Here is a 27,316-nt window from a genome sequence, read left to right on the forward strand (position 1 = left end):
TCGCAAAAACCAAAAGAAGGAAATAACAGCTCCACAGAGCTATCGCTATCACAGCTATTAAAAAATAGCGACAAAATAAACAACTTTAATTAACATGGCATCAATTTTAAGTGTTGATTCTGAAAAGCCAAAAAAAGTAAAAAAATTTTCAAACTTTCTAGCAGTTTTTCTTGAGAATTCAAAACATACCCGGCAGATTGCCGGAAAATAGCTGCCGTTGATTCCAATAAGCATGATTGGGATTGAACGAATAGAATATATTGAAAAAAAAAAAGATTTTTGTACAAAAATATTTTTTAAGTCCGATTTATTTTGATGGCATTTCGTAGTTGAACATACTTCTGTTTCTTAGAGAGAGGCTACAGGGGCTACTATCAACACCAATAAGCATTAGAGGTGGTAACTAAGACTTATAGGAACGACGTTGAAATAGCGGGCATCTAAAATTGGGCTTTATGGGTTTATCCCGTTTCTATTTCTGACTTCAATTTTTTATACCGACTCTGTTCATTTTGAATTGCTTTGCTTAGCAACTGATGTTCAAATTCACTTTTAGCAGAATGAGAGAAGAGAGAAACTAGCCTAGAGAAGTCAAAAAGATTTCACGCAAAATGTCGTAAAAGCGGCAAAATGGTAAAGCGAAAAAAAGTTTGACGAAGTAAAAAAAAAACATAGCAGGACAAGTCCTGAAACACAATTCAAAGAATTGAATGAAAAACTCAGACGTACTCTACCTGACCAGCAGATCAATTGAACAATGCCAGCCAGAACACAAATCATCAAAGAATTGAGAAACTAAAAGAATCAAAACTAAACAAAAACAAACTCATTGCTAAAACTCTTTAAGCTTTTAATCCTAAGGCAAAATTTTTCCCCCTTAAAAACACATATTACAAAAGTTTGTTCAAAACCTATTTTTATTTCTGAAATCGGTCCAGTATTATATCTGCAAGACCTTAAAAATATTGACAGTTGAAGATCGATTAACTCGAAAATGACCCAAAATATTAAGAAAAAGAAAACAATTGCAAATTATAAGGAAATGTTGCTGTAAATCTGGATATAAATATCTTAAGAATCATTTCTTTGTCTCTAGAGGCTATCCAGTAACCCAATTCCAAGCTTTAAAAACTCATTGGCTCATAGATCGATAGGCAATAACTTTTAGAAAAAAAATCAAACTTCAAAAAATAGAATTTCGTTCTATTAAAATGTTGAAAGCCATTCAATTGCCCCCTAGAAACTATTTAATAACATACTGTCAAACCCTGGATGCGGTTACCTGGCTACTAAGGCAAGAAATAATAAATAAAATACAAATGTTTTAAAAAAAACTTGAAAAAAATCGCAAATTCTATCAAAAATTTTCAAAAGTCGAAAGCTTAAATTGTTGAAAACAAATCCATTGAAACTAAAAACCCTGCAGTAACTTTTTATCAGAACGTGGAATAGGTTTTTTTGCACTTGAGACTGAACGAATATCAAAAACTGACAAAAACTTTAGGAAACATTAAAAAATTGCAGATCTTATCAAAAAAATGCTAAAATTCGAGACATTAAAAAGTTAAAAAGCATTCAATTGTTACTAGAAACTATGCACTGCCCTATTAACAAACCTCAGAGGAGATTACCTGGTCCCTGATACTGGAAAAACTAAAAAAAATGAAAATTTTCAAAAACCTGAAAAAAAAGCAAATTTGTTCAAAAAAATTGCTAAAATTAGTGATATTTAAAAGTTGAAACCTATTCCATGGCAACTAAAAATTTTTCAGTAACTTATTATCCAACTCCTAATGAGGTTCTCTTGCCCATGGGACTCAAACAATTTGAATGATGACAATAAAAATGTAAAAAAACATGAAAAATTTGCAACATTTGTCAAAAAATGCTAAAATTCATGATGTCAAAAAGTTGAAAACCGTTCCATTACCACTATAAACTGTGCAGTAATCTATCATCAAAACTTAGACGAGGTTTCGTGACACCCAGGGCTAAAAAACTCAAAAAATGACAAAAATTTTCAAAAAACCTGAAAAAAATTGCAAAAATTAGGATCATTTTGTGTGTTTGTGTTTGTAGTACCACGACAAATAGCTCATACAATGGTCATAACAAGCAGTTTTGTCACGCAAAAAGCCTTCATGAGCTTTTAAAAACTTCAACTTAAGACTAATCGAACAAAAATCTCAAAAAAATCACAAAAAACATGAAAAATTGCACCATTTTGAGCCGAAAAACTCCTAAAAATGACCTTTTAACCTGAAATTAAGGCCATCCCAGCAGCTGCACCACTATACGCACTTGAAGGACTACTAAAACCCATTTTGGGCCGCTAATGAAACTTAATGCCCGCTGGGCTTTACCTGTTTATCCCGTTTTGAAAGATCAAAGTCATTGAAAAATGTGTGAACACATCTTAAAAAAAAAAAACACAGCGCACCAATACAATTCAAATTCTTTGAATTGTAAAAAATACGAGCGCAATAATAGTCGGCTGAGAAGCTGAGGGCGGCTATTAAAAATTGAAGAAGTTTTTCAGACATTTGAATCATTTTCAAGGGATTTTCATTCAATGATACCACTTTTTTTTATCTCTCCGCAAAATATGTCGAAGGGCCAAATTAGAGGAAATACATATCGGCTATCACATGCATATGGGTCATCCGTGCATTGAGGGTAGTCGAAAAGCGACTGTTAGAAGAAACTACAGAAAAATCGCAGAAACAGCACCATGAGAAAAACAAGCATTCTAAAAAAATGATGTCCCACAATTAAAAGCAGAGGAGTCGTGAAAAATTTAATCTGGAAACTTCCAAAAACCAAAACTGCTCTTCTAGATCCACGCTCTACTGAAGACCGATGTCTAATTTTCTAGCTAAAAATAATTTTATATTAGCGACTCTGGAAACGCATACAAGTCAAAAAAGGATTTCCCATCTAAAAACATTTCTAACACGTGTTTAATTTTAGCTGAGCATAAAATTCAAGAAACAGGAGAATATTTGCACAGCCACGAACAGGCTTTTAATTTTTGGTAGCAAATAAAAACCACAAAATATTCTTGCGTTCTACACAGATAATAAGTGCCATATCTACATAAATGCAGAAACAATAGAAGACACTAACACGGGACAGAGAAGACACTAAAAGAGGACTTCATACGAGCTGTTTAAATTCTTTCGAAGCAGCCCATTGAGAGGTCGTTAAAATTTGGGAACCAGCAAATGGATGTTCAATCATCCCTATAATTACAAAAAGACATTAAACACAGTTTCTGTCAACAAAGTATAAAGCAACAAAATTGATACAGACAACAATGAAGTTCATTTTTGGTTAGTTTTCTTCAATCTTTGGTAATTAGACCATTTTCCGTGAGAAAAATGTAAGCTTTCAGTATTTTGGCTTTTGTACAGTATTTCATCAAGTTTGTTTTAATTGTACTGAAGCAATTGTATTAATCCCATTTTAGAAGATCGTGTTTTCTGAAACTTGTTCTAGTTTTCTGCAAATAAGAAGTTTAAAGGAAGTTCTGAGGGAAACAACTCACACATTTGTTATTTCCCTAAGAAAATTTGTAAAATGAACACAGTTTTGCACAGATTAAAAATATCGTGAGTTTCCAACATAGCTCTAATAGTTCCATACTTGCGCCGACAAAAGATATTACTAAAAATGGAGCAAATGGAGCTTTGAGCAGGTCCCATACACAATTAGTCCAAACTTAAAAACCAGTTTTGCAAAGACTATGAAACCTAATCAGGTTTGAAAGAGAAAAATTTACAACATTGATACAAGATTCCAATGATTTTTCTTAATTTTCCACAGACCGAATCAACATGAGTTCGCAGAGAATTTTTATTGTCTATAGTAACCCCCATATAACGACAGTATCAATAGCTTTTGCAGTCAGGGAGATTTTTGAAGAACTGGATGTTCTCCCAAAATGAAGAAACTTACACTATTTTGGAAAAAAAAGGTAAACTTGTTAGCCTCAAAAAATTTCGCCTCCTCAGTTTTGCCCTGATGTCAACAAGCAGTATCATCTGCAAAAAAATTTAACCACTAGATATCAGTTAATGAATGCTATCATTGAAAAGAGTGAAATTAATGGTGGTTCAAGCACTGACCTTGAGGCACACCTGTATTTATTCTCGATAAATATGATAAGCAAATTGGACTGCAAATAACTTTTTGTCCTCTGTTTGGCCTCCGAAACCGCATGTAGTTCGTTTTCAAAATTTCAAATGGTTTATACTATCAAAAGCACTTGTAAAGTTCATGGCACAATCACATACAAAAATTTTTTGATTGTTTTTATCTGCCATAATATCCAGTCGCTTCGTTACATTGTGAGTACGAGACCTTTTCCTTCCGAATCCAGAATTTTCAACGGACAACAGAGAATGTTTTCCCAAAACATTGAGCATACGTTTAAAAATCCATTTCTCAAACACCTTGAAAAGACTTATCGGTAGATAATGGTTTGGATCGAAACAATAAAAAATGAGAAATTGACAAATCTATGCTATCGTTGAGGCATGCCGCAATATGTCTACACGTGACTGGAGCACTCAATTGCAACATTTGTATAGTTAAACCATCATGACCAACTGAGTTTCTAAATTTGTTTTTCATCAGTGCGGTACAAAACAAGCGACAAGTTTTTTTTGGTTCCTGATGTGTCTCTTGCTCCTCAATTATTACACCGGACTTTTGTCAACATTCACGTCAAAATCTGATGACAGACTTTTCTTTTGTTATAAGGAAAAATGAGGAAAAATTGTTATAAGGGGAGAATAGTTCCTGAACTAGAAACATTGGAGATTTTCATATAGCAAAGGTGTTTCTTTGACATGCAAATTTCCCCAGTTACTCGATTTAGCATTGCTTTGTATATTAGTTTGACCCTGCTCAGAGGGGTTGCGTTTGCATTTTCCTAACAAAATATCACGTTTTTAATTAGTCCTCTTGAGATACCTGTTCCTCCATAATTTTTTAACCAAGTTGATGAGCATTAACACAACGTATAGGGGCAAATCAGTTGAATACACTTATCATTTTATTAATTTCTTCATACAAAAAAAATTCGACCTTTCATCTCTTGATAAAGCATGAAAAAGCATTCAAGGAATTTTCTGTACTTTCAAACTTTTCAAGTTAAAAACTTCCATATTTGATTTTTCAATATAAACGTCCCATAATAAATGAGCGTGATCACGTAGACCAAAAAAGTTTGAACAGATGCCAAATTGTCTTCACCTGTAACAAAAAGATCGATACAAGTTGCCGTATGAGAAGTTACTCGAGTTGCGTCATTGTTTTTAAGTAAAAGCTGATGAGAGCGTAACAATTCTTGGTACCAGTTTTTCTACTCATGATTGATTGATGATAAGGTGTCGATGTTAAAAGTTGCCAACCAATGTTTTTCGTCATGTTCGTACAGCCGTATTATTAAATCTTCCATTAACGTTTTAAAAATCGTTGTTTTCATGCCAGGTGGTTTATAGACAACACACAAACAAACACACGCACCCATACACACACGCACACACAGATTGCAAAAATTTTCCAGAAATATCAAGGAAAAAACAGAAATAACAAGGAAAAATGTTTTTCCGACTTAGCTCTGGTTCAACGCATTGGTCTCCCGACTCTAGTTTGAGATGGTTACCACGATGATATACTATCTTCTAACGATTGGGTGCGTAAGCACAATTTCAACCCTCGATTGCATATAACTTCTGAAAGCGCAAAATTTAGATAAAGAAAGTGAAAGAAGTCAAGCGTGGCAAAGTCATTCGAGAAGCGAGCAAAAGAATGTTCTAGAACATAAGCGCAAAAACATTCAGGCAAAATGTTGTATGAAAAAGACCAACACATTTACAATTATTGCTTCAAACTTTGTTCGACAGCAATTGAAAACATGATAGACTACAATAGCTCCTGATACTGCATTTCGTAAAACGGTCAACCGCGACTAAATTCCTCTCAATGGATGCATTTCCTTCAATTTTTTCTGCCACCTTGGAGGGAAGGTCTATCTTTTTTCATGCCCCTATCGGAACGAGGATCAAAACAATTAAAAGAAACGTATGGTCCTCTCATCTGTCTCCCGATTCAATTCAAAGAATCGTAACTACTTGGGAGTTTACTATGTTCAGAAGCTCATCTGCTAACAGGTTTTTAGCGACGAGCTAAAACATTTTCTTGACTCAATTTTGAAGATTAAACACATCCAGTGTTGCCACGTTGCTTTTTTGGTTCATCGCTCTCAAAAATTACAAATATGGACACTTAAATGTTAAGCAGTCAAAACATAGCCGGCAGATTGCCGCAAAAAATAGCCGTTGACGCGCTAGACGCACACCGGGATTGAAACAGAAAAAGTGTTCCTAAAGTTTCAAAAATTGTTCTAATTCAGTGTGCAGTTTCAGTTAGATTCAAAACCTATACATAATCAGCTTCTAAACTGAAGGGTATTAAGCTTAATACTAATATCAGCTAGCAATCGCTCCAATGAACTTTGATAACCTAATTCCAAAAGACTTAATGACCGGGCTTTATCGGTTTATCCCGTTTGTTTTGATTTTGCTCTGTTGCCATTGACCGTATTCACTTAATTACGTAATTCAATGCTGCAAAGACTTTAAAATCTCTTCAGTTGAAACAGTGAAAGAAGTAAGTCAGAAGTCAAACGTGAAAATCGTAACTTAGGTAAAACGAAAAACGTGATCAAAAGGTAAAGCGAATTAAAAAAAAACATAGCAAGACAAGTCCTGGAGTACAATTCAAAGAATTTTCATTGACCAATAAAAAACTAGAAGGGACCAATAGAAGGGACTAGCAGTGAATTGGGAAAACCATTTCTAAGAAAATCAGATAAAAAAAATTTTAAAAAAAACAGAAACACAATGTCAAAATGCCGCATGTTAACAAAAAAAACCACTAGCGAGAAAGGGAAATTTGGTTCAAACAAAAACACTGGGCCTAGATTGAACTATGAATGGATTAAGAAAAACATTTCGAAAAAATCCAATCGAAAAAATCGAAAAAACAGTAAAAATCAATATGAAATTGCCGCATGTGAACGAAAAACCACTAGCGAGAAACCGAATTTTTGTTCAAACACCGTTTTCTCACTTTACTTTAAATTTAGAGCGAAAAAAAATTCAGGCCACAAAACAACTCGCTTTTTGCTCCACTTCCTGTTTCGGTGTGACCAAAATCACTACTCCAATTTGACTTCAAAAATCATGAAAATGAAACAGATCTTAAAAAAAGACAGAGCCCCAATACAGTTCAAATTTTTTGAATTGTAAAAAAGGAGAGCGCCTAAATAATAGCCGTTTGAGAGGCTGACGGCGGCTATTGAAAAAACTACTGAATAAAAAAAATGAAGTAAGGAATACTATCATTTTGCTAAAAAATTAATTTAAATTGAGAACTGAGGCTTGAAGACGAAAACTGATACTAATTTAGGGAAATTTCATTGGTTAATTGTCTCCATAAATGTACCTAATTTCAACAATAAAGCATTCAATCGTTTTAGAGGCATGAATGTGAACAAAACGAAGCCAACAAGTCAACCTCAAAAAAATCAATTCTTACGGAAGATAAATTTCAACAAAACAAAAATTATGTTTCCGGTGTCATATTGTGGTACCTTGACAAAAAAGTGGTACCACTTCCGCAATGATAATTCGTAAAACCCTTTAAACACAGAACATAGCCTTCAGCGGAGAAATAGACTTGCTAGTGGTAGGAAATAGATAGACGCCTATATTCGAGCTCAATAATGATCTCAATTTAACGAAGCGTAACATGCGCAATTGATTGTTGCATGTCATTCGGAATCCTTCTGGTAAAGGCCTCAATAGGAAACAAGTTATGATTCGCTGACATGTCATATGCTCCGTGTATAACTACAGAATTGTCGCCCTGTTATGCGAGAAACGCATTGCCTAATAAAATGAGATTCTCAATTAGAATCACGAAATGATAAAAATTTTTGGAACTAAAAAAAAAAAGTTAAAAAACCGGACATGAATGCGCCGAGTTCAAGCTCACGATATGAATGCAATGGAACCAAGTGATTTAAAAAGTAGTAGGGAGAAATGCGCAATTGATTGTGGCATGACATTCAGGAAGCCTTTTAGTAAAGACCATGAGTTATGATTCTTAGACATCTCATATAATCCGTATATGACTGGAATTATCAACCTGGGTCATTGAATTTAGCGTTTACTAAATATTAATTAATGCCAAACGATCAAAAACTAGTTACTAAACACTCAGAGTATAATAGAGCCTTGGGCAATAAGAGAGCTGCTCAGCCACTTAAGGCCATCCGGGCTTTACCTGTTTTGGAGGACGAAAAGCTAAAAGGGTCAGATAAACAATCGGTCAAGCGAAAAATTGCATCAAAAAGACCACAGGACTAATATAACTACTACAAACATTTTGAGAGCAAAAAATCATTCAACCCCCGAAAATTAGCATTATCTGATTTAATTTTAGGCAACTAACTTCAGGCGCCAAGGCAACATAAACATGGGCTACTACTAACTTGAATGCCTTGGAACGACGTCAACACCAGGAACGTCTCGTTTTGCAGTTCCACATAATGTGCCTGGAACAGTAAATCCAATTACTACGCATTTAACAAACTACTCTCAGAACTGACTACTAGACAAGGGTTCTCTCCAACTTTATGCTGTTAACTCCATTCTACTGGAAATGCTAAGAAAAGAGTCGTCCTGTACCCGTTAATCCAAAACTTTAAATCCCTGAATAAATTCTTTCCTTGAATAGTCATAAAGGCTCAGCCTATAAAAATGAAAAAAGCGGATACGCCTATCAATCTCAAACAGTACGTGTTCATACCACTAAGGACAGTTTTCATTTTTCGACGAAGGCTGAGCCTGTCTTCAGACTATTTAACGAAAAAGGTTACCTTTCAAATATTTGTATCAACAAGTTTAAGGCAAACTAATACGATTTGCTTGTCTTCAGAAGTCAATAGCCGAACACATGAAATGAACTGCAGATCTCCAAAATTTGAGCCTATAGGAGTATCAATTACATTAAAATAAAATTTTGTGAAGTAAAATAGTTACATTAATTTTCAGTAAAATAAAATACAAACTAAACAATCCATCGTTATCTTCGGACAAAAAAGTCCCAGACAAAATAGTCCTAAACTGCCGTTAGCCCCAGATAATAGAGGCCATCAAACAAAGAAAAGACTCCCAGACAGCGTAGTCATAAACTGAACTATAGTCCCAGAAAAAAAATGGCCAACAGACAAAAGAGTACCAGACAAAATAGTATAAAAGATATTGACTCAGCGCATTAATTAATATTTATTTCAGCTAAACCAAATTGAATTATCAAAGCATTAAAAGTGTACACAAAACTAGTTGTTAAAGTTTTGTTTTACTTGACAAGCATATAAAAGAGTGCCTCAAGCTGTTTGGCGTCATAAATTTGACCCAAAATGCTACCATGGAATTTAGTCAGACAAACAAAAACGAGAATTGCTTTTCTTTTAACGCTATTGCTAAATTAGGCACCGATAACTTACGGCGCATCATCTTCGCGCTGCTGTATTCCAAATTGCAATGGCAGAGTGAGGCTACGCAATCAAAAAATCGAAGCTATCACAGCTCAAAGCCATTTACCAGATCAAGCAGATATTGGAAAAAAAAACTCCGCACAGCGTTGAGAGACAGTAGCAATGGCTGATGAAACTCCACGCAAAACAATATTTGCTGCTCAAAAACACATCAATAGAGAAATATGGGCCAATATACAACTCAGACAAAAAGACAGCAAATCAGAACGCTGCCAGACAGCCACAAATAGAGCCGTCGTAAATGAAAGATCTCTGGAATTGAGATATCAGAGATCTTACAAACGGCATATAGTGATAAGAAATTCATTTATTATGATTCAGGGCCCCAAGGTTGAGAAGAGAATCGTTGCTTTTGCTACTCTAAAAACCATTAATTTGCTCGAGCAACCAACTGATTGGCTCTGCAGTGCGACCTTCGCAATAGCCCCAAACATCTCTTATCAAGTCTACACAATTTATGCTTCAGTTGACGGCGTCAATTCGCCTCAATTTTATGCTCTTCTTCATGATAAAAAGAAGGGATGTATCGCATAACTACTCAGTTCGCTTCCAAAAACATCAACACCACAAGTAATTATCGATTTTGAAGTTGCAGTTCGGAACCCATTCCGTCAGTGGAAAGAGAAATTTTAACCACAAGTTTGCTTATTCCACCTCCATCATAACATGTTGAGACATGAGCAGTCAGCCTGCAGATCGTCGGAATACAATTACATGGAGTTCCGAGAATATATCATAACGATGCTCTGCACTGCTTTTTTGCCAGTGAAAGATGTCATTAGTGTAGTTAAAAAAACTGCAGTCATCTTGCTACAGGACTGTGGGCCAATATTAAAACTACTTTGACAATTACATCAGTCGAAATAACTCTACTGGTCAGAGGCAGAAAATGAGATGTGCAATGGAAGGTGGGAGCTGCTGGGAGTGCATAAAGAAGGACTATGCAAGAACAAACAACTCTGTCGAACAGTAATTTCGTGAAACTGGTTTAAAAAAAATTAAAAATTGCTACCAAAACTGATTGAGAAATTCAAGGAAGAACAAAAAACTTGAAATAATGGTGGAGAGGATAACAGGTGGTCAGCAAGTAGAGAGGCCAAACAGGCAAATTACGCAAAATTGATGCAAACTTACAAGAACCTGTTTAAAAGAACCATCATCAGAATATGACTGAGTTCCTGAGAGGCTGCAGCTATAGTATTAAACTTTACGATGTGTTGTGGTTTTTGTGATACATTAGTTTCTGTAAATCAATTCTTTCACTTTCTGTCAAAAATTTTGTTAAGATAAAATAATGCTAGAAGCAATCTGATTACTGGAAAAAGCCGACCATAAAATTGGTTTTCAATTTCCGGCCTCTCACGACAACTGGCAGCCTCGTTCTCTGTATTTTAATACTTTTCCTAGTTTTCCCAACATTCCGATCTGATTAACCATCATTTTTCGATTGCAGCAAAAAATTTTTCTGCCCGCTTGCGCTAGAACCAGCGAACTGCGAACGTGCGTCAATAGAACTAACCACTGCGCTCCGGTTGACTTTGGTTTCCCGACTTTTAAGCATTCTTTTAGGGTTAAAGCTGCACTTTCTTTTTCATCATCTAAAGAGGGCTTTGACCGGTACTGTTTTGTCTGTTCACCAAACACTAATCAATCCCGCCAATCGATTGAAAACAGAAGAACACAAAACATAAATAAAATTGAGAATAACAATTCCAGCTTAGGCTAATTTTTCAAGAAACCTGTGAGGAGAAATCGATACCGTTTGTGAAGACAAATAGTGATTTCCATGAAAAGCGCTTCAAAAATTGGTGAAAAAATCCAATTACATAAAAAAAGGTTAACCTAATGGGAAAAACTTCATCGGGTTCCAACTTCATCGACTCTCCCCAAGATTTCCAGCCTTACGTGTCACCGCTTCACTGCCATCACCCAAAACCTTCTTTATAAAGATGGTATAAATATACCTAAGCGTTGTAAATGATCAGATTTATTGCTTATGAAACCATATAAGTTGCCAAAAATAATTACAAGCAAAATCGACGCAGACAACAACCAAACAACGCGTCCACTTCTTCGCAGTAATCCAAAATCGGCTCAGACAACCGAAAAACAGGACGACTTCGCAGTAATAAAAAAAATTGGTGCAGACAACATCCGAAAAACGCGTCCACTTCTTCGCAGAGTCGTCATCCACTTCTTCGCAGTAATAAAAAAACGACAATGAATGCTATAAAATCGGGCAATTTGTACAATACACAACCACGTATTAGCATAATCAAAATGCAAAAAAAATCAAGTTCAATGAAGTTCAAATTCTAGGATCGTAAAGATAAGATAGAAGCCAACAGCCTGCTTTGCTTTCCAAAAACTCACTTCAGTAAATGATCTCATGAGTGTAATACAGCTGTGAAGCAATTAGAACTTCCGAAGCTGGATGTAAAGATCGAAAGAAGAAACGATACAAAAAGAAAGGACAAGTCCAGACCTACAGTTCAAAGAAGTGAATTCACCAAAGAACTGACTGTCAGAGTTTAGCGTCCGGACCCTAAGACGTTCAACAAGTCAAAACATTGCCCCTTTCTAGAGAACGAACTATTCAAACTAGGCGTTCTTAGAAAGCATATATCACGATTGCTACATCCTCCAGCAGCAAACAGAACAGCAGAACGAAGGGCAAAATGAAAAAAAGATTGCAAAAACAGTTAAATTTTTCAAAACTATTGATAACAAAAGGACATTCTGTCTCAACTATAAGCTAAAACAGATCACATTTGATAACAATTGATATCGCTATGGGGCTTTTTATTCCTCAAAAGTTCCCTAGACAGCAACAGGAAAAGTCGAAAATTTCGAGAAACAAGGCACAGATTGCCGAATTATTAGTTCAACGTCTTTAACTACTAAAAATTGGGGATACCTGTAGATGAAGTTTTGCAATCAAAGATCTTAACTTACTTGTGTCAACTGAGAGACAAGAGGTTGATCTCCTGTGCCCCGACAGAGGAACTCGCGGAAGTCCAGCAGGTTACCCATTTGACTTCTCAGGGCAGCCGAGGAACTGTTGGATCCATCAGAGAGCAATTTGGTTGCAAATATACCTGCCTAAAACAGATAATCAGCTTTAACAGCTTAATACACATGGCTCACGAATCTGCGCCTCTCATGGTGTTTCGATATCGAAGCTCTACTAAAAAACAAAGAATTTAAGAGTAAGAAACTTCCATAAGGCAAGCAAGCCAAAATTTTTCTTCATATTGGTCCTGGAATATAATTTAAAAGGGCAGTTCAAGTGAATCTGACATCAAATTCTCCAGATATCAGAATTTCACAGTTCGGAATAAACTTCGGGCTATACAATTTTCGAATCAATTTCATATAAAATAAAATAATTGTTTTCAAATTGACTCAAAATTGTTTTTATATTTATTATTTAATAAATCCTGAGCAAATGTGAGCGAACATGATAAGGCTATACAACCTGTTTAGTTGTCGCAAGATTTTTTTCGTCATTCGACTTTATTTTATAAGAGAGATGCCCCCAGACACCACCATTAATCCAGAAAAGAACAAACTGGAATTCCTACCAAAACAACTTTGAAAAATATTAGAGTCTATGATGCAATTGCATCTTAAATTATACAAAACACTATTTATTTGCGAATCAGTTCTGCCATTCTTAATAAAATTTTCTTTTATCTAGTTTAATAAATATACTATGTAATATTCGGATTTTTATAGAAAACCTTCTTTTAAAGTTTCTCGTAAGCTTACTCGTTGAAGAGAGCTCCATCACACCTTGGTTCAAAGAAATATTTTTCCAATTCATTTTGTGTGATAAAACAATTAACATTTTATTGAGATGGTTCTGCCAAAGCACTGGCGCTAAGAATTTTAATAGTTGGCAAACATGTAGTTCATTAACTTACGCTACTTAGATTTCACTTAGTAAGCTTCTATTTTCTTCACATTTCATTTTAAGAAAGATAATTTTCAATTAGCATTGCAATTAGCACAGCTTCTTTCAGGCACGGCATGAAGAGCAATGATAAAGATGAAGAACAACAGTGGCACTATAACTAAACTTGACGAGACTATACAAAGTATAGCTTTTTCAGTTGAACAGCCATTTTTGTGTAAATAACTTTTAATCCAACTGAAAGTTTTTCATCGAGCTCCACATTTTTCAATCTTATATAGTCAGCGGTATCGAAAGCTTTTGATAGATCTAATGGTTTTGAAGGTGCCTCAACGTTTTTAGTTTCATTAACAAAAAGATTCCCCTGAGTTGCAACTATTGCATCCACTGCGAATCTGTGGCTGATGAAGTTGATGTCTTTCGAAGACAAGATCTTAAAGAGACAGTCTATCAGCCTTCTGTATAATATCCTTTTATATAGCTTTCCAGGTAAAGTTAATATTGAGATTGAATTTGTCCATAATTAGAGACCTCACAAATAGTTTTTGTGTACAACAGTTATCACTCTAGACGTTATCAAACATTTTGACAAAATTTTTTCGAAGCACCGATTAAAAATCAAAGAAAGTGTCACACCACAGAATACATGTTTCCAAATGGTTCACTGCTTAAACTTCGCTATAACTCAGATTTTCGCCAGGCATGGTCCTATTCCAAAAAAACTTAATCAATTCTTCTACTTCAATGATTGAATCTTCACTCCGTTGAAATCATTGCCTTTTCGATTTTTCAAAAACGCTTTTGAAAAAATTTGCCTGAGAAATTCTGCATTTAACCAAAACACTTCGCTCAAAACTTTTCTATCTGTCTCAACCTTTTTGTAGACGTAATTTCATATACAACTTTGATTTTTTGCGCTTGCATCTTTACGTGTGCTATCAGTTTTCATTATATTTATCACTTTATGGGTAGAATCTGTTACGAACCTCTATGATATGGTTTTCAGGCGCTTCAAATGCCACTTCAAGTAGCAGGTATTTCATTCGCATATCGGCTTTTATTGAACGGATCCCAATTGATATCCAGTGGAAAAATTCGAGAAAATTTTTTCCACTACTGCAACAGTCTTATATCTGTTCTCCTTCCAACTTCAAAAAACTTTCTCCACAAAAAATAACAACGTTCGGTTTTCTGACAAAACTCAAAATATCCCTACGCACATCAAAATTTGGATTTTCTATAATAGGCGATTTTTAAAAGTTTTCCATAAGAATGACTTCCTAATTTTAATGAAATTACCCTCAAAAACATTAGGGCCACTCATCCCTTCAATTTATCTTTCCAATTACGTGTAACAATTTGTTGTTTCAATTCGCTACAAAAGCTAGGTTGGATGTTGTTTTCAAAAATTGTTGGTCCGAGCCAAAACATTTGATTTTTAATTTTGATAAATCATCACAATCTTTTCCCATTGAGAAGGCAATCTGCAGTATAGCATTTATGATTGTGATGCAAAGCGTTTTTTGTCACTGCAAAAAAAAACAAACACAAAACGATTTCTTTTACTCTTTTCTCACACAAAAAATAACCTTTGTTTTCAAAGTTGTTCTAATTGGAGTTTGACATTTGTGCGTTTACCAGATAGGCAATTCTCAGTCAGCGATTTTGATATTCACATTCAGCTATTTTGATTTTCCTGAACTCAAACTTTCAACATGCAACCTATTCAGCTATACAAATCAGTATGGGTAAATTTTTGTTCTCTGAGAAACAAAAACAATCTTGAACCACCTGCAAAACAAAACAGTGCTCTTCGCAAAATTACTAACTTGGTAAAAATGTCAGACTGCATCACTTAGACAATGAGGGCGAAATGCTGCCTACTAAAGCTCACAATAATAGAAATTTCTGGCCGGCAGTTATCAGTCAGAGCGACAGTGCTGATCACAAAACAAAGTCCTCAGCCAGTTTTTGTCACAAGCGACCGACACTAAATGATACTTAAAGGGATCGCGTGAAAGAAACACGAACAATAAAGAACTTTTAAATTGCAAAGAATACAAAAATGCGAAAGCATCCACCGGCAGACGGTCCATACTCATTTGAATAAAGACAGCAAGCAACTAGGTACATCTTCACCAAAGACAGCAGAACAACAAACGCTGCCACAAATTCAACGTCTCCGATTAGCACAACTGAGAAATAGATACTACTCCCTGCAAAAATCTTACTTCAGCAGGATCTGTAACAATGCTGATAACTGCTGTCCCAAATGTGAAGTAGCACCACATGACATAAACCACATTTTCAGTTTCAGTAAAAACACCACGGACCTGAGAGTGATTGACCTGCAGGAAAGATTAGTAGAGGTAGCTAACTGGCCGGATTTAATACCATCAGTCCAACACGACCACTCTGAAAAGAATAATCCACCTTACTTGCACCCTTCCCTCGATGTTGACGATGCCCCCTCCTGCCCCCATTACCAGTGAACCGCAAGTCATTTACCATGGCTTAGATGCAAAAAGGTCCCCGCACTACAAGCAAACTGTGGATAGGCAGTCACACTACTACTAATATATCTATTTTTACTATGACACTAAGGCAACTGAAGTACCAATTAAAAAGGGCCACAAGCCCCGGTATATCGCGAAAGTTACCTCCGGATTGTAGCTCTGTGCGACAGCTACAAAAACAACAACAACACCAACAATGACTTCTAGGCGTATGTTCTCTTATTCATTTACAATCAGCTATGTCCTACTGATCTTTAAAACACTCAGTATTTCAATTTTTAAAACTTTATTTCAAGACCAAAATTTAGACAAAAAGAAAGCAAGAAAAGGAGCAGAGGTAAGGCAGTCAAAAGAACAACTTTTGAAAGACTACAAAAAGAAACTTAAATTACAGTAATGAGATATACTATTGTGGAATATGAAGAAAAAGTACAAACCGAGTGTCCAATCGTGAAAACGTTCTGCTATAATTTTAACACAAAATCTATATGAGCTACCCACTATTTCCTCAAGACTTCAAACCAATGGCAAAGAAAAAAGCCTTTATTCAAGTCGGGAGAAATTAAATCAAACAATGACAAAACGCAAGATTATTATAATAAAACATGCAGCTTAATAAAGCACGGATGGTTATATGCTGGGTTTAAGGGGGATATCAAAATACACTACCATTGAGAATTTCAGAAAAACATTTTTTCCACGCGAAAGGCTCATTAGTATTCAATCTTTCAGTTGAAACCAATAACGCTTTCATTGAAATGTTTCATTTCATTAGGAGAAAGATTTGCAAACATCTTTTTCACGTTCTATTAATGAATTTTCACAGAGGCAAGTGTTTGCTTAAAAGGATGGTTAAGGATACTCGTTAGCTTTCAGCTGCTCCTTGCTGGATTTTTCAACTTTGACAATTGGATCAAAAAGGTAATAGAAATTGGCATTAATTGCTACAACCAGTTTCCTTTCACCAGTTTCAACAGTAGGATCACTATATCAGTAGAAACTACTGATACAGCTGCTTATTTTCGAGAGGCAGTCAAAATTTTCCTGTTTCACGTACAATTTCAACATACTTTCAAGAAGGTAGCCTTTTATTCACGAACACGCTTACTGAACGTTCGCGATAGCCGTTTACTATGTAAATAAAGGATTGAATTAAATATTGAAATGAATGGCTTGTGAATCAAGAGAAATTAGTAGCTAAACAAAGCGTGTGAATTTTAGGCGGGAAATTTTGCGTGTGTTTACACAATTGAACAAAAATCAGCCATAGCGAGTAACATCAAAAGTCATTACATGCGTTGAGTAATTTATATGTGTATACATTGCCGCCCCGTTCATGTATAGCAGAAAAAATATAAATGAAAAAGTACTTCAGATCATATGTCAGTTTTTGATAGCATCAACCGCTATTCAACCTTATTTTACAAGAAGAATCATATTTGGACCAAGTTTAGTCCTTGCGAAGTGCGGCTTGTGAGAATCCATTTTGCAGTGGTCAAGGCTTCTCGTGTCCGGGTACACAGGTACCGGAAGTGTGCTCGTTGGAAGGACGGCAGGCGGGATCGAGTTGGCTCCTTTCTGTAGGACCATTTTCCAGAGCTTCTGGATTGAGGTTAGCTTGTGTTGATTGGTATCTTTCTGAGTTTTACTATGGGTCTGTTTGAGAATTTGCCATTTCCTGTTTTTATTTTGGGTACTCAGACCAAATTGTCATTTCCTGTATATGTTTCATACACAATTCACAGAGTCCATGATAAGGATGATAAGGGAGGACTGTTGTCATCTGTGATGTACACTAAATCTCCTTTTGTCAGGTTCTGCTTTTCGGTCATGTTCTTTGACCTGGTCTGCAACTGGGATAAATATTCAGTTGTCCATTTCAGAACAAACGCTGCCACAAATTCAACGTCTCCGATTAGCACAACTGAGAAATAGATACTACTCCTGCAAAAATCTTACTTCAGCAGGATCTGTAACAATGCTGATAACTGCTGTCCCAAATGTGAAGTAGCACCACATGACATAAACCGCATTTTCAGTTTCAGTAAAAACACCACGCACCTGAGAGTGATTGACCTGCAGGAAAGATTAGTAGAGGTAGCTAACTGGCTGGATTTAATACCATCAGTCCAACACGACCACTCTGAAAACAATAATCCACCTTACTTGCACCCTTCCCTCGATGTTGACGATGCCCCCTCCTGTCCCCATTACCAGTGAACCGCATGTCATTTACCATGGCTGATGCAAAAAGTTCCCCGCACTACAAGCAAACTGTGGATAGGCAGTCACACTACTAATTTATCTATTTTTACTATGACACTAAGGCAACTGAGGTACCAATTAAAAAGGGCCACAAGCCCCGGTATACCGCGAAAGTTACCTCCGGATTGTAGCTCTGTGCGACAGCTACAAAAACAACAACAACACCAACAATGACTTCTAGGCGTATGTTCTCTTATTCATTTACAATCAGCTATGTCCTACTGATCTTTAAAACACTCAGTTTTTCAATTTTTAAAACTTTATTTCAAGACCAAAATTTAAACAAAAAGAAAGCAAGAAAAGGAGCAGAGGTAAGGCATTCAAAAGAACAACTTTTGAAAGACTACAAAAAGAAACTCAAATTACAGTAATGAGATATACTATTGTGGAATATGAAAAGTACAAACCGAGTGTCCAATCGTGAAAACGTTCTCCCATAATTTTAACACAAAATCTGTATGAGCTACCCACTATTTCCTCAAGACTTCAAACCAATGGCAAAGAAAAAAGCCTTTATTCAAGTCGGGAGAAATTAAATCAAACAATGACAAAACGCAAGATTATTATAATAGAAACTTGCAGCTTAGTAAAGCACGGATGGTTATATGCTGGGTTTAAGGGGGATAAAATTACACTACCCTTGAGAATTTCAGAAAAACATTTTTTCCAAGCAAAAGGCTCATTAGTATTCAATCTTTCAGTTGAAACCAATAACGCTTTCATTGAAATGTTTCATTTCATTAGGAGAAAGATTTGCAAACATCTTTTTCACGTTCTATTAATGACTTTTCACAGAGGCAAGTGTTTGCTTAAAAGGATGGTTAAGGATACTCGTTAGCTTTCAGCTGCTCCTTGCTGGATTTTTCAACTTTGACAATTGGATCAAAAAGGTAATAGAAATTGGCATTAATTGCTACAACCAGTTTCCTTTCGCCAGTTTCAACAGTAGGATCACTATATCAGTAGAAACTACTGATACAGCTGCTTATTTTCGAGAGGCAGTCAAAATTTTCCTGTTTCACGTACAATTTCAACATACTTTCAAGAAGGTAGCCTTTTATTCACGAACACGCTTACTGAACGTTCGCGATAGCCGTTTACTATGTAAATAAAGGATTGAATTAAATATTGAAATGAATGGCTTGTGAATCAAGAGAAATTAGTAGCTAAACAAAGCGTGTGAATTTTAAGCGGGAAATTTTGCGTGTGTTTACACAATTGAACGAAAATCAGCCATAGCGAGTAACATCAAAAGTCATTACATGCGTTGAGTAAATTATATGTGTATACATTGCCGCCCCGTTGATGTATGGCATAAAAAATATATAAATGAAAAAGTACTTCAGATCATATGTCAGTTTTTGATAGCATCAACCGCTATTCAACCTTATATTACAAGAAGAATCATATTTGGACCAAGTTTAGTCCTTGCGAAGTGCGGCTTGTGAGAATCCAATTTGCAGTGGTCAAGGCTTCTCGTGTCCGGGTACACAGGTACCGGAAGTGTGCTCGTGGGAAGGACGGCAGGCGGGATCGAGTTGGCTCCTTTCTGCAGGACCATTTTCCAGAGCTTTTGGATTGAGGTTAGCTTGTGTTGATTGGTATCTTTCTGAGTTTTACTATGGGTCTGTTTGAGAATTTGCCATTTCCTGTTTTTATTTTGGCTACTCTGACCAAATTGTCATTTCCTGTATATGTTTCATGCACAATTCCCAGAGTCCATGATAAGGATGATAAGGGAGGACTGTTGTCATCTGCGATGTACACTAAATCTCCTTTTGTCAGGTTCTGCTTTTCGGCCATGTTCTTTGACCTGGTCTGCAACGGATAAATATTCAGTTGTCCATTTCTTCCAAAATTCTGCTATGAGTTTCTGCAAGTATTGAAAGCGCTTTTTTGGATTTTCCTCATCTTTTGTTTTCGGGATTGGGCAAACAACCAAAGGCAATTGATTATTATGAAAGCCGGTTAATAGCATAGCAGGGTTCAAGGGATAACTGTCTTTCGCATCATCTGAGACAACTGTGAGCGGTCTCGAGTTAAGTACAGCTGCGACTTGGCATAGCATTGTATATACTTCATCCAAATAGAGGTTAGCTGTTGTTCCGATTGTTTTGAACAGCAGTAGCTTCGTCAATTTGACTCCTGCTTCCCATAGTCCACCAAAATGTGAAACTTTGGCTGGAATTGTTGACCAGTTGATGCCTAAATCTAGAAGAACTTGAGGTAAACAATCAGTTCCGTATTTCTCTTTCAGTATCCTTTTGAGTTTTATGAGATCATTCAATGATCCTATAAAGTTTGTACCATTGTCCGAAAATATGTGAGCTGGGCATCCTCGTCGAGAAATGAACCGTCTGATAGCTCTCATGCATTCTTGTGTATCCAATGCTTTCGTGACATCCAAATGAAAGGCTTTTGTAACGAAGCATACGAAGACTACCAAATAACATTTGGCTTCAGTCTTGCCGCATCTGTAAGGCATTGGACCGGCGAAGTCTATGCCTACGTTACTGAATGGTGGAGCTGGGTTGACTCGTTCTTGTGGTAGGTCGCCTAAGAGTTGAGAAAGGTTACGGCCATTAAACCGAAAACATGTGATGCAGTTTCCAACTATAGACCTTGTCAGCGTTTTCACTCGAATTATCCAGAACTTCTGACGCGTATGAACAACTGTTGCGTTTACGCCGGAACGTAACACTCGTTGATGACTGTCAAGCACGATTAACCTCGAAAAATGATTTTTGTAAGGCAAAAATGATTGAAATTTGGCAGATTCATTCAAGCAATCTGCTGCTACTAGACGTCCACCAACCTTTAAAACTCTTTCCTCATCTATGAAGGGATACAGTTGAAGGATTCTCAATTTTCGGCTTATGCTTTGGCTTTTCTGCAATTTGTCTATTTCATCAATATAGTTTTGCTTCTGCACATCTCGCTTGAATTCTTTTCTCTCGATTGGCTTTTTAAGCAAAATGTAAGCAAACTTTGCTACTCTTATTGCTTTGTCGAGACTACCATAACGTTCATTAGGGAATAAATGGTCGATTTCGTGAATCGATTGCTCTATGTTTTCATTGAGCGGGTAGTTTTCCTCCCCAGAGGTTCGGGAATAGTGCCCGAATCTATTGTTAAAATTTGGCTCCGCACTAGTTCCTTCTTTGCTTCTGTTGACTGAAGAATTTCTGGTTGTTTTGGGATAGTCAGGTTTCCATCAGAGAGCCATTGTGGGCCTTCCCACCACATTTTAAGGGATGAAAGCTTTGTTGCTGGCACCGGGCGCGTAGTAAGATCGACTGGATTTTCTTCTGTTCGCACGTATTTCCATTTTTCTGGTTGTATTATTTGTTGGATTTTGGCCACACGGCTGGCTATGAATGTTGAGAATCTGCTAGGGGTAGAATCAATCCAAGCTAAGGCAACTGTTGAATCGCTCCAAGCATATATTTCAGTTGTAAATCCATTTTGGTTTACCGTTGTCTGAACTGTTTGTATCATCTGCGCTCCTAGAACCATTGAGCACAGTTCAAGTCTCGGTATGCTAAGTGTTTTTTTGGGCGCCAATCTGGACTTAGAACATAGCAAGGTAGACTTGGTTTGAGATGCTCCCAGTGATCGGGCATATATAGCAGCTCCGTACGCTTTTTTCAGAAGCGTCGCAAAATAGGTGAAGTTGTATTTTTTCAATAGCGAAGTTGGCCACAAAGCGTGGTATACGTAGCTCAGATAGATGATGTAATCCGATCATCCAAGCTTTAAATTGGTCAGTTATGGTTGCCCCAACGTCATCATCCCATCCAATTTCACGTTCCCAAGTCATTTGGAAAAGAATTTTGCATTGCAGCGTTACTGGTGTTAGGAGACCGATAGGGTCAAATATTTTACCCATATTGCTAGATATTGCATTTCTGGTGGTTATATGTACATTTTCAGGATGGGGCAAGTTCATAACTGAATCTATCAACATTTTTTTTGTTAGATGAAGTAAACGTTGATTTTTTAGCTTCTTTATTTTGACCAGCTTTTTGGTTCGGCTGCGGCTTCGGCGTTCTTGTGTCGAACATACGTTTGTTGGACCTGGGATCTTTTTGATCGAAAAGTATCGGGCATGGTTCAGTTTCTGAATGGTATTGTTTTTCGCTACCAAATTTTTCATTTTTTGCGAAAATTTTGTCCTCAAACGTGACCGCTAATTTTTGTTTTTCGGTTTTTTGATTTTCTGTCTTTTAGTAGTTATTTTCAGGTTCTGAAAGCTCGGATGACCTCGGGCAGCTATCAGTGTCTGAGTCAACATCTCGGAAGTCGCCAATGGGCAATTTTTGCAGATTTTTGTCGACATCAGTTTTGACCGTTTTTTCGCCTTTTTGCGGGGTTTTTGAGGTTTTTTCTTGATTAAACCCTGTTAAAAATTGCATTGAATTAATCGGGCAAACATGGGGAGTTGCATGGTTAGAAGCGTCGGAGTCCATTAAATGGATTTTCGTTAGTTTTTACAGTCAAAGTTGACCACTAATTGTGGAAAATCTGATTTTTGAAACTCGTCAAGTTCGATTGATCGACACTGTTTCTTCGTGTTCGGGCAGACTCATAGTAACGACGCTGCACTGATTTTGGGGTCTATTGAAGTAGAAAGTGTCTGTTTTAGGCTGCCAAATGAGACCAAGGGTTTTGATGGTGTGCTCATGTTCACCGATGAAAAGATCTTTGTTTTCTTGTAGCTCCGGGGAAATGGCTTCCATAACCTCATGTGAGTTGCTTGCCCACTTGCGAATAGACATCCCAATGAAATCTAGAGTAGTTGTAATGTCTTTGAAGAGATCAATGACTTGCTCCTGTGTGTCACCGCCACCAAGAAGGTCAACAACATAAAACGAGTTGAGTAATGAATTTTTGCAATGAATTGATGGAGCATCTTTTGCTGTATCCCTGATGGCGTGGTATGAACTAGAAGAAACGCCGTATATGACTCGTGTCATACGGGACTTCTTTATTGGTTGCTTTTGACTACTTCGCCAATACATCTGATGAAAGTTACGGTCCTTTTCGTTTAGTTCGATTTGGCGGTACATTTTTGTGATATCAGCTGATAAAGCAATGCGATGGAGAAGAAATTGAATCGGTATATCAAAAGGTCGGGCTGCTGTTTCGTACCAACCAGGAGACAATCGTTGAGACTTCCTCCGTTCTTTGTTTTTGCTGATGCGTTGAAAACTGCTCTACATTTTGTAGTCGTAGAGCTTGATTTCCATACTGCGTGATGTGGCATCACAAAGTGTTTCTCGGGTGGCAGATTAGGGTTGCTTTCAGGCACTGGTTCTGAATGTCCTGTCTCAATCATCTCTTGAAAGAATTCCGTGTATTGAGTTTGGGCATCTGCGTCTCGTGAAAGCTTATTTTCGTTTCCCAAAAATTGTCTGAGGGCTTTTCGAGATGATTCTCCAATGTCGGGCAACCATTCCTTACTATCTGGATCCAAAATGGCTTCATGTTGGTCAATTGGTAGTCAAACTTGAGGCCTTCCATTTCGGCGATATGTTGCTGTCGTGTCATAGTGATTAATGCAAGCCATTTCTTTGGTAGTGAACATGGCTGGAGGAAGTGCTGGAACATCTTTGATTTCCCAAAATTTGCCAAAGGACTTGATTTCGTTGTCAAGGAGGCATATTGCATTCGACTTTACACTAGATTTATTTGTTGATTCTAGGTTAGCTAATCCTGAAACTGTCCAGCCTAGCGTGTTTGTAGTTTCTGTGAGGCATAAGGAACCTTGTTTCAGTAATCGTCCTTTTATTATCAGTGTGTATGCAGAAATACCGAGTAGTATGTCTATTTCGCCTGGTTGCCAAAATTGATCATCAGCCAAATTGTAATTGATCAAGTCTGCGTAGTCAGTCTATGAAAGGGGCTGATTTGGATTTTCACTGGCTGCAATTGTCTTCAGCACTACGCAGTTGAGAGTAATATTTTCCCCTGTTTTGGGAATAATTTCAAGTTTGAGAGAACCGTCAACCGGCATTGAGTCTTTCTGATTGACCCCTATGATTCTTTCATTGGAAAGTTTTGGTTCTAATCCCAGTGTCTTGCAGGCTTTCGCTGTAATTCCATTGATATGGGCTCCTGTGTCTAACAATGCTCTTAGATTGTGTATTTGTTTGTTTCTAACAATTACTTGAACACGAGCAGTTGGTGAGATAGTCATTTGGGAAGAGTTTTGAGTCAAATTACAAGCTTGTGTGCCTGGCGTAGCAATGAAACCCTCATATAAAAATGTATGATGCTTACCCTGACATGCCTGGCATCTAGATTGTGACGAACATTGGTCACTTTCGTGATGAATCTCAAGCAATTTTGACAGCACTTACTGGCGGCTATTGCAGACTGCTTATCTTTCGCTGAAAGGTCCTTGAATTTTGAGCAAGCCCACGGAGCATGGCATTCCTTGCATTGAGTCACGACACACGGATGTTTGAAACCTTGCTTCGATCGCTCATCCCGTCCAGTGATGTGCAGTTGTTTGGGGGGAATGGGATCGTTTAGCATTTCCATCGATCTTACTCTGTTGTCAAGAAATGTCATCATTTCGTCAAATTTAAGACATTCAGGGCCTTCATTTTTGAGTTCCCATGCTTTCTGAGAGTCGACATCCAATTTTACGAAAAGAAGATAGTGCTAAATGTCGTTATCAACTTGTCGGCCAAGTGAGAGAATCGACTGAGTTACTTCATTGAAAGTTGTAGCAGACGGAGTTGGTACTTGCTTTCTCCTCTCACAGGCTTGAAATCAACAGCCCTAGCTTGCAATGTGCGTAGAATTATGCGATCGTTTTTGTATCGCTGCTCGAGATTTCTTGCAGTCTCGTAGTTGCTGTCAGTTGATGATAGGCTTTTTAGTTTTTCACGGGGACCTGATAAGCAACTTTTTAGATAGACAAGTCGCTGGTTGTTTGACAATTTTGTGTTGAGGTGCACGGCTGTATAGAATTGATCGAAAAAGGCCATCCAGTCAGTGAATTTGCCATCGAATTTGGGTAGTTGTATCTGTGGTAGCTTTGCAACATGCGGCTGGTGCTGTGTTGCATCTCCGAAAGACGTATTCCTAGTCACGTTTTCGTCCACCTTTTCCAGCTCAATTTTGTCTATGGCTTTTCCCATTTGAAATAGCTTCTTGCGGACTAGTGTGTGCTTGTCTTGAACCAGATCGAATTCTGTATCGTACTGATCATACTGGACTGTTTTCAAATAGGATTCGTCTAGTTGCTGTTGAATTTCGAAGCATTCAGTAGCTTCGGAGAGGGCCAATCTGAGCTCGTCTTCGTTAAATGGCTGGCTAAGTCTATCCAATTCACCAAAGATCTTGTTGAGCTGTCGTGATTTGGCACGCCTCCTTCTGGAACTTGTCTATGTAGACGCTGCTTGGCTCATTTTGTCGGCGGACCAGAATAATGTACGTTCGCGATGGCTGTTTACTATGTAAATAAAGGATTGAATTAAATATTGAATTGAATGGCTTGTGAATAGAGAGAAATTAGTAGCTAAACAAAGCGAGTGAACTTTAAGCGGGAAATTTTGCGTGTGTTTACACAATTGAACAAAAATCAGCCATAGCGAGTATCATCAAAAGTCATTACATGCGTTGAGTTTGCATGCGTTGAATTTATATGTTTATACACTTACCATTCAATCGGTTGCTGGAAAACTGTGTTTCTTTGAACTGCTCGGCAATTTTCTGTTTTTATAAGTCGAGCAAATATTTGCGCAACGTAAAGCATCTAAAAGTAAGGGCATAGAGAAGCTCTGATCTGAAATTATTTAAAAATCTTTTAAGTAAAAGATTGAAAAAAGCCAATTAGATATTGAGGTGCTAACCTACATCAAAAACAAATCAATTGGAGCCATTAAGCCACAATTAGAGGACTGCTTTAAAAAGAGCTACCCAATTTCTGTCATAAAATGGAGAGCTATTTATTCAATAATTATGAACTAACAAAATTTATTTTCGAGAAACAGCCTTTTAGGTACTTTGAGAACCACTATAATTTGATTCAAGCAAATAAGCCTGTCTGCGCGAGGTCCAGCTCAAGACTTCATTTGTATGAAACCTTGTTCAAATTGTTTGAAGTGCTAGTTTTACTTTGACAGCTTTACATGTTTGAAATATCCGGTCGATCGCTTCCAAATTTTCTGATTGGAATTAGTTTTAATAAAGTAATGATTCATGTCTAATAAATAATGGTTGACCGATATTCTGGGCCGACTTATATAGCACAATTCTGCTACTCTGGGCAGATTTCTGAACAGCAAGTTATAGCTACTGAAGTTATAACTGCACTTAAATAAGAGCATAAATTATACCAAACTTGATATTGCATTTCGTATGCAAATCTATTTGACACTCCATTTAACAACCTTTTACCACGAACAAGACTAACCTTGATGCTGTGGACTACTGAAAAGAACACCTTGCCGTCTGTCGTATTGTTTCCAGATCTGCACGAGAGATTGTTCGGGAGGAGAGAGGGTGTGTTCAGGATTACCACAACTGGTTCCCGCGATACTTTCATCCCTCAGTCTGAAAATGACACCACATTATAAATTATTCCTCAACTGGAACTGTTTTGAGTCAACGGTTTTGAACTTTGACCTCTGAAACGATCGATAGGGGTGTAATTTATGGGGATCTGACTCGCCCAGTAAATTAGGCACTCCCCCATTTCAATATGTTTAAGCATTTGAGTCATAACGTATGCATACGTGTGAAGAGGCATTTAGAAGAAAAATACTAGAGCGGAGGTTGAAAATAATGTGTATAGCAATAAGTCACTGCATATAATGTAAACACCGATCAAAAACGTATTCTTATTACATTTTTACAAAGTACGAGCTTCGTAAAGGGGTCTACTACTCTAATTTTCTTGTTGATGTATTATACCAGGAACGTTACCTTATTATGAAAATAAATTCCTTTTCAGAAGGGAGCAAATATATT

At 36.9% G+C, this 27,316-nt stretch overlaps 1 protein-coding gene across 1 annotated transcript in view; it reads right to left on the reverse strand.

Annotated features, from left to right (window-relative positions):
- LOC142338549 (WD repeat domain 54-like) overlaps positions 1-26,895 on the reverse strand; it is a 49,043-nt gene extending 22,148 nt beyond the window's left edge. The window contains exons 1-3 of the mRNA XM_075388339.1: positions 26,760-26,895; positions 12,590-12,736; positions 8,567-8,629 (exon numbers count right to left, since the gene is read on the reverse strand). Of these exons, the coding sequence (XP_075244454.1) occupies positions 8,567-8,629; positions 12,590-12,736; positions 26,760-26,891 (342 nt within the window). The 5' untranslated portion in view covers positions 26,892-26,895. The remainder of the gene's footprint in view (positions 1-8,566; positions 8,630-12,589; positions 12,737-26,759) is intronic.
- Between the last annotated feature and the right edge of the window lie 421 nt (positions 26,896-27,316).

Source organism: Convolutriloba macropyga, chromosome 4 (genome assembly GCF_964194025.1).
Source record: "Convolutriloba macropyga chromosome 4, txConMacr16.3, whole genome shotgun sequence".
NCBI classification, from domain to species: Eukaryota; Metazoa; Xenacoelomorpha; order Acoela; family Convolutidae; genus Convolutriloba; species Convolutriloba macropyga.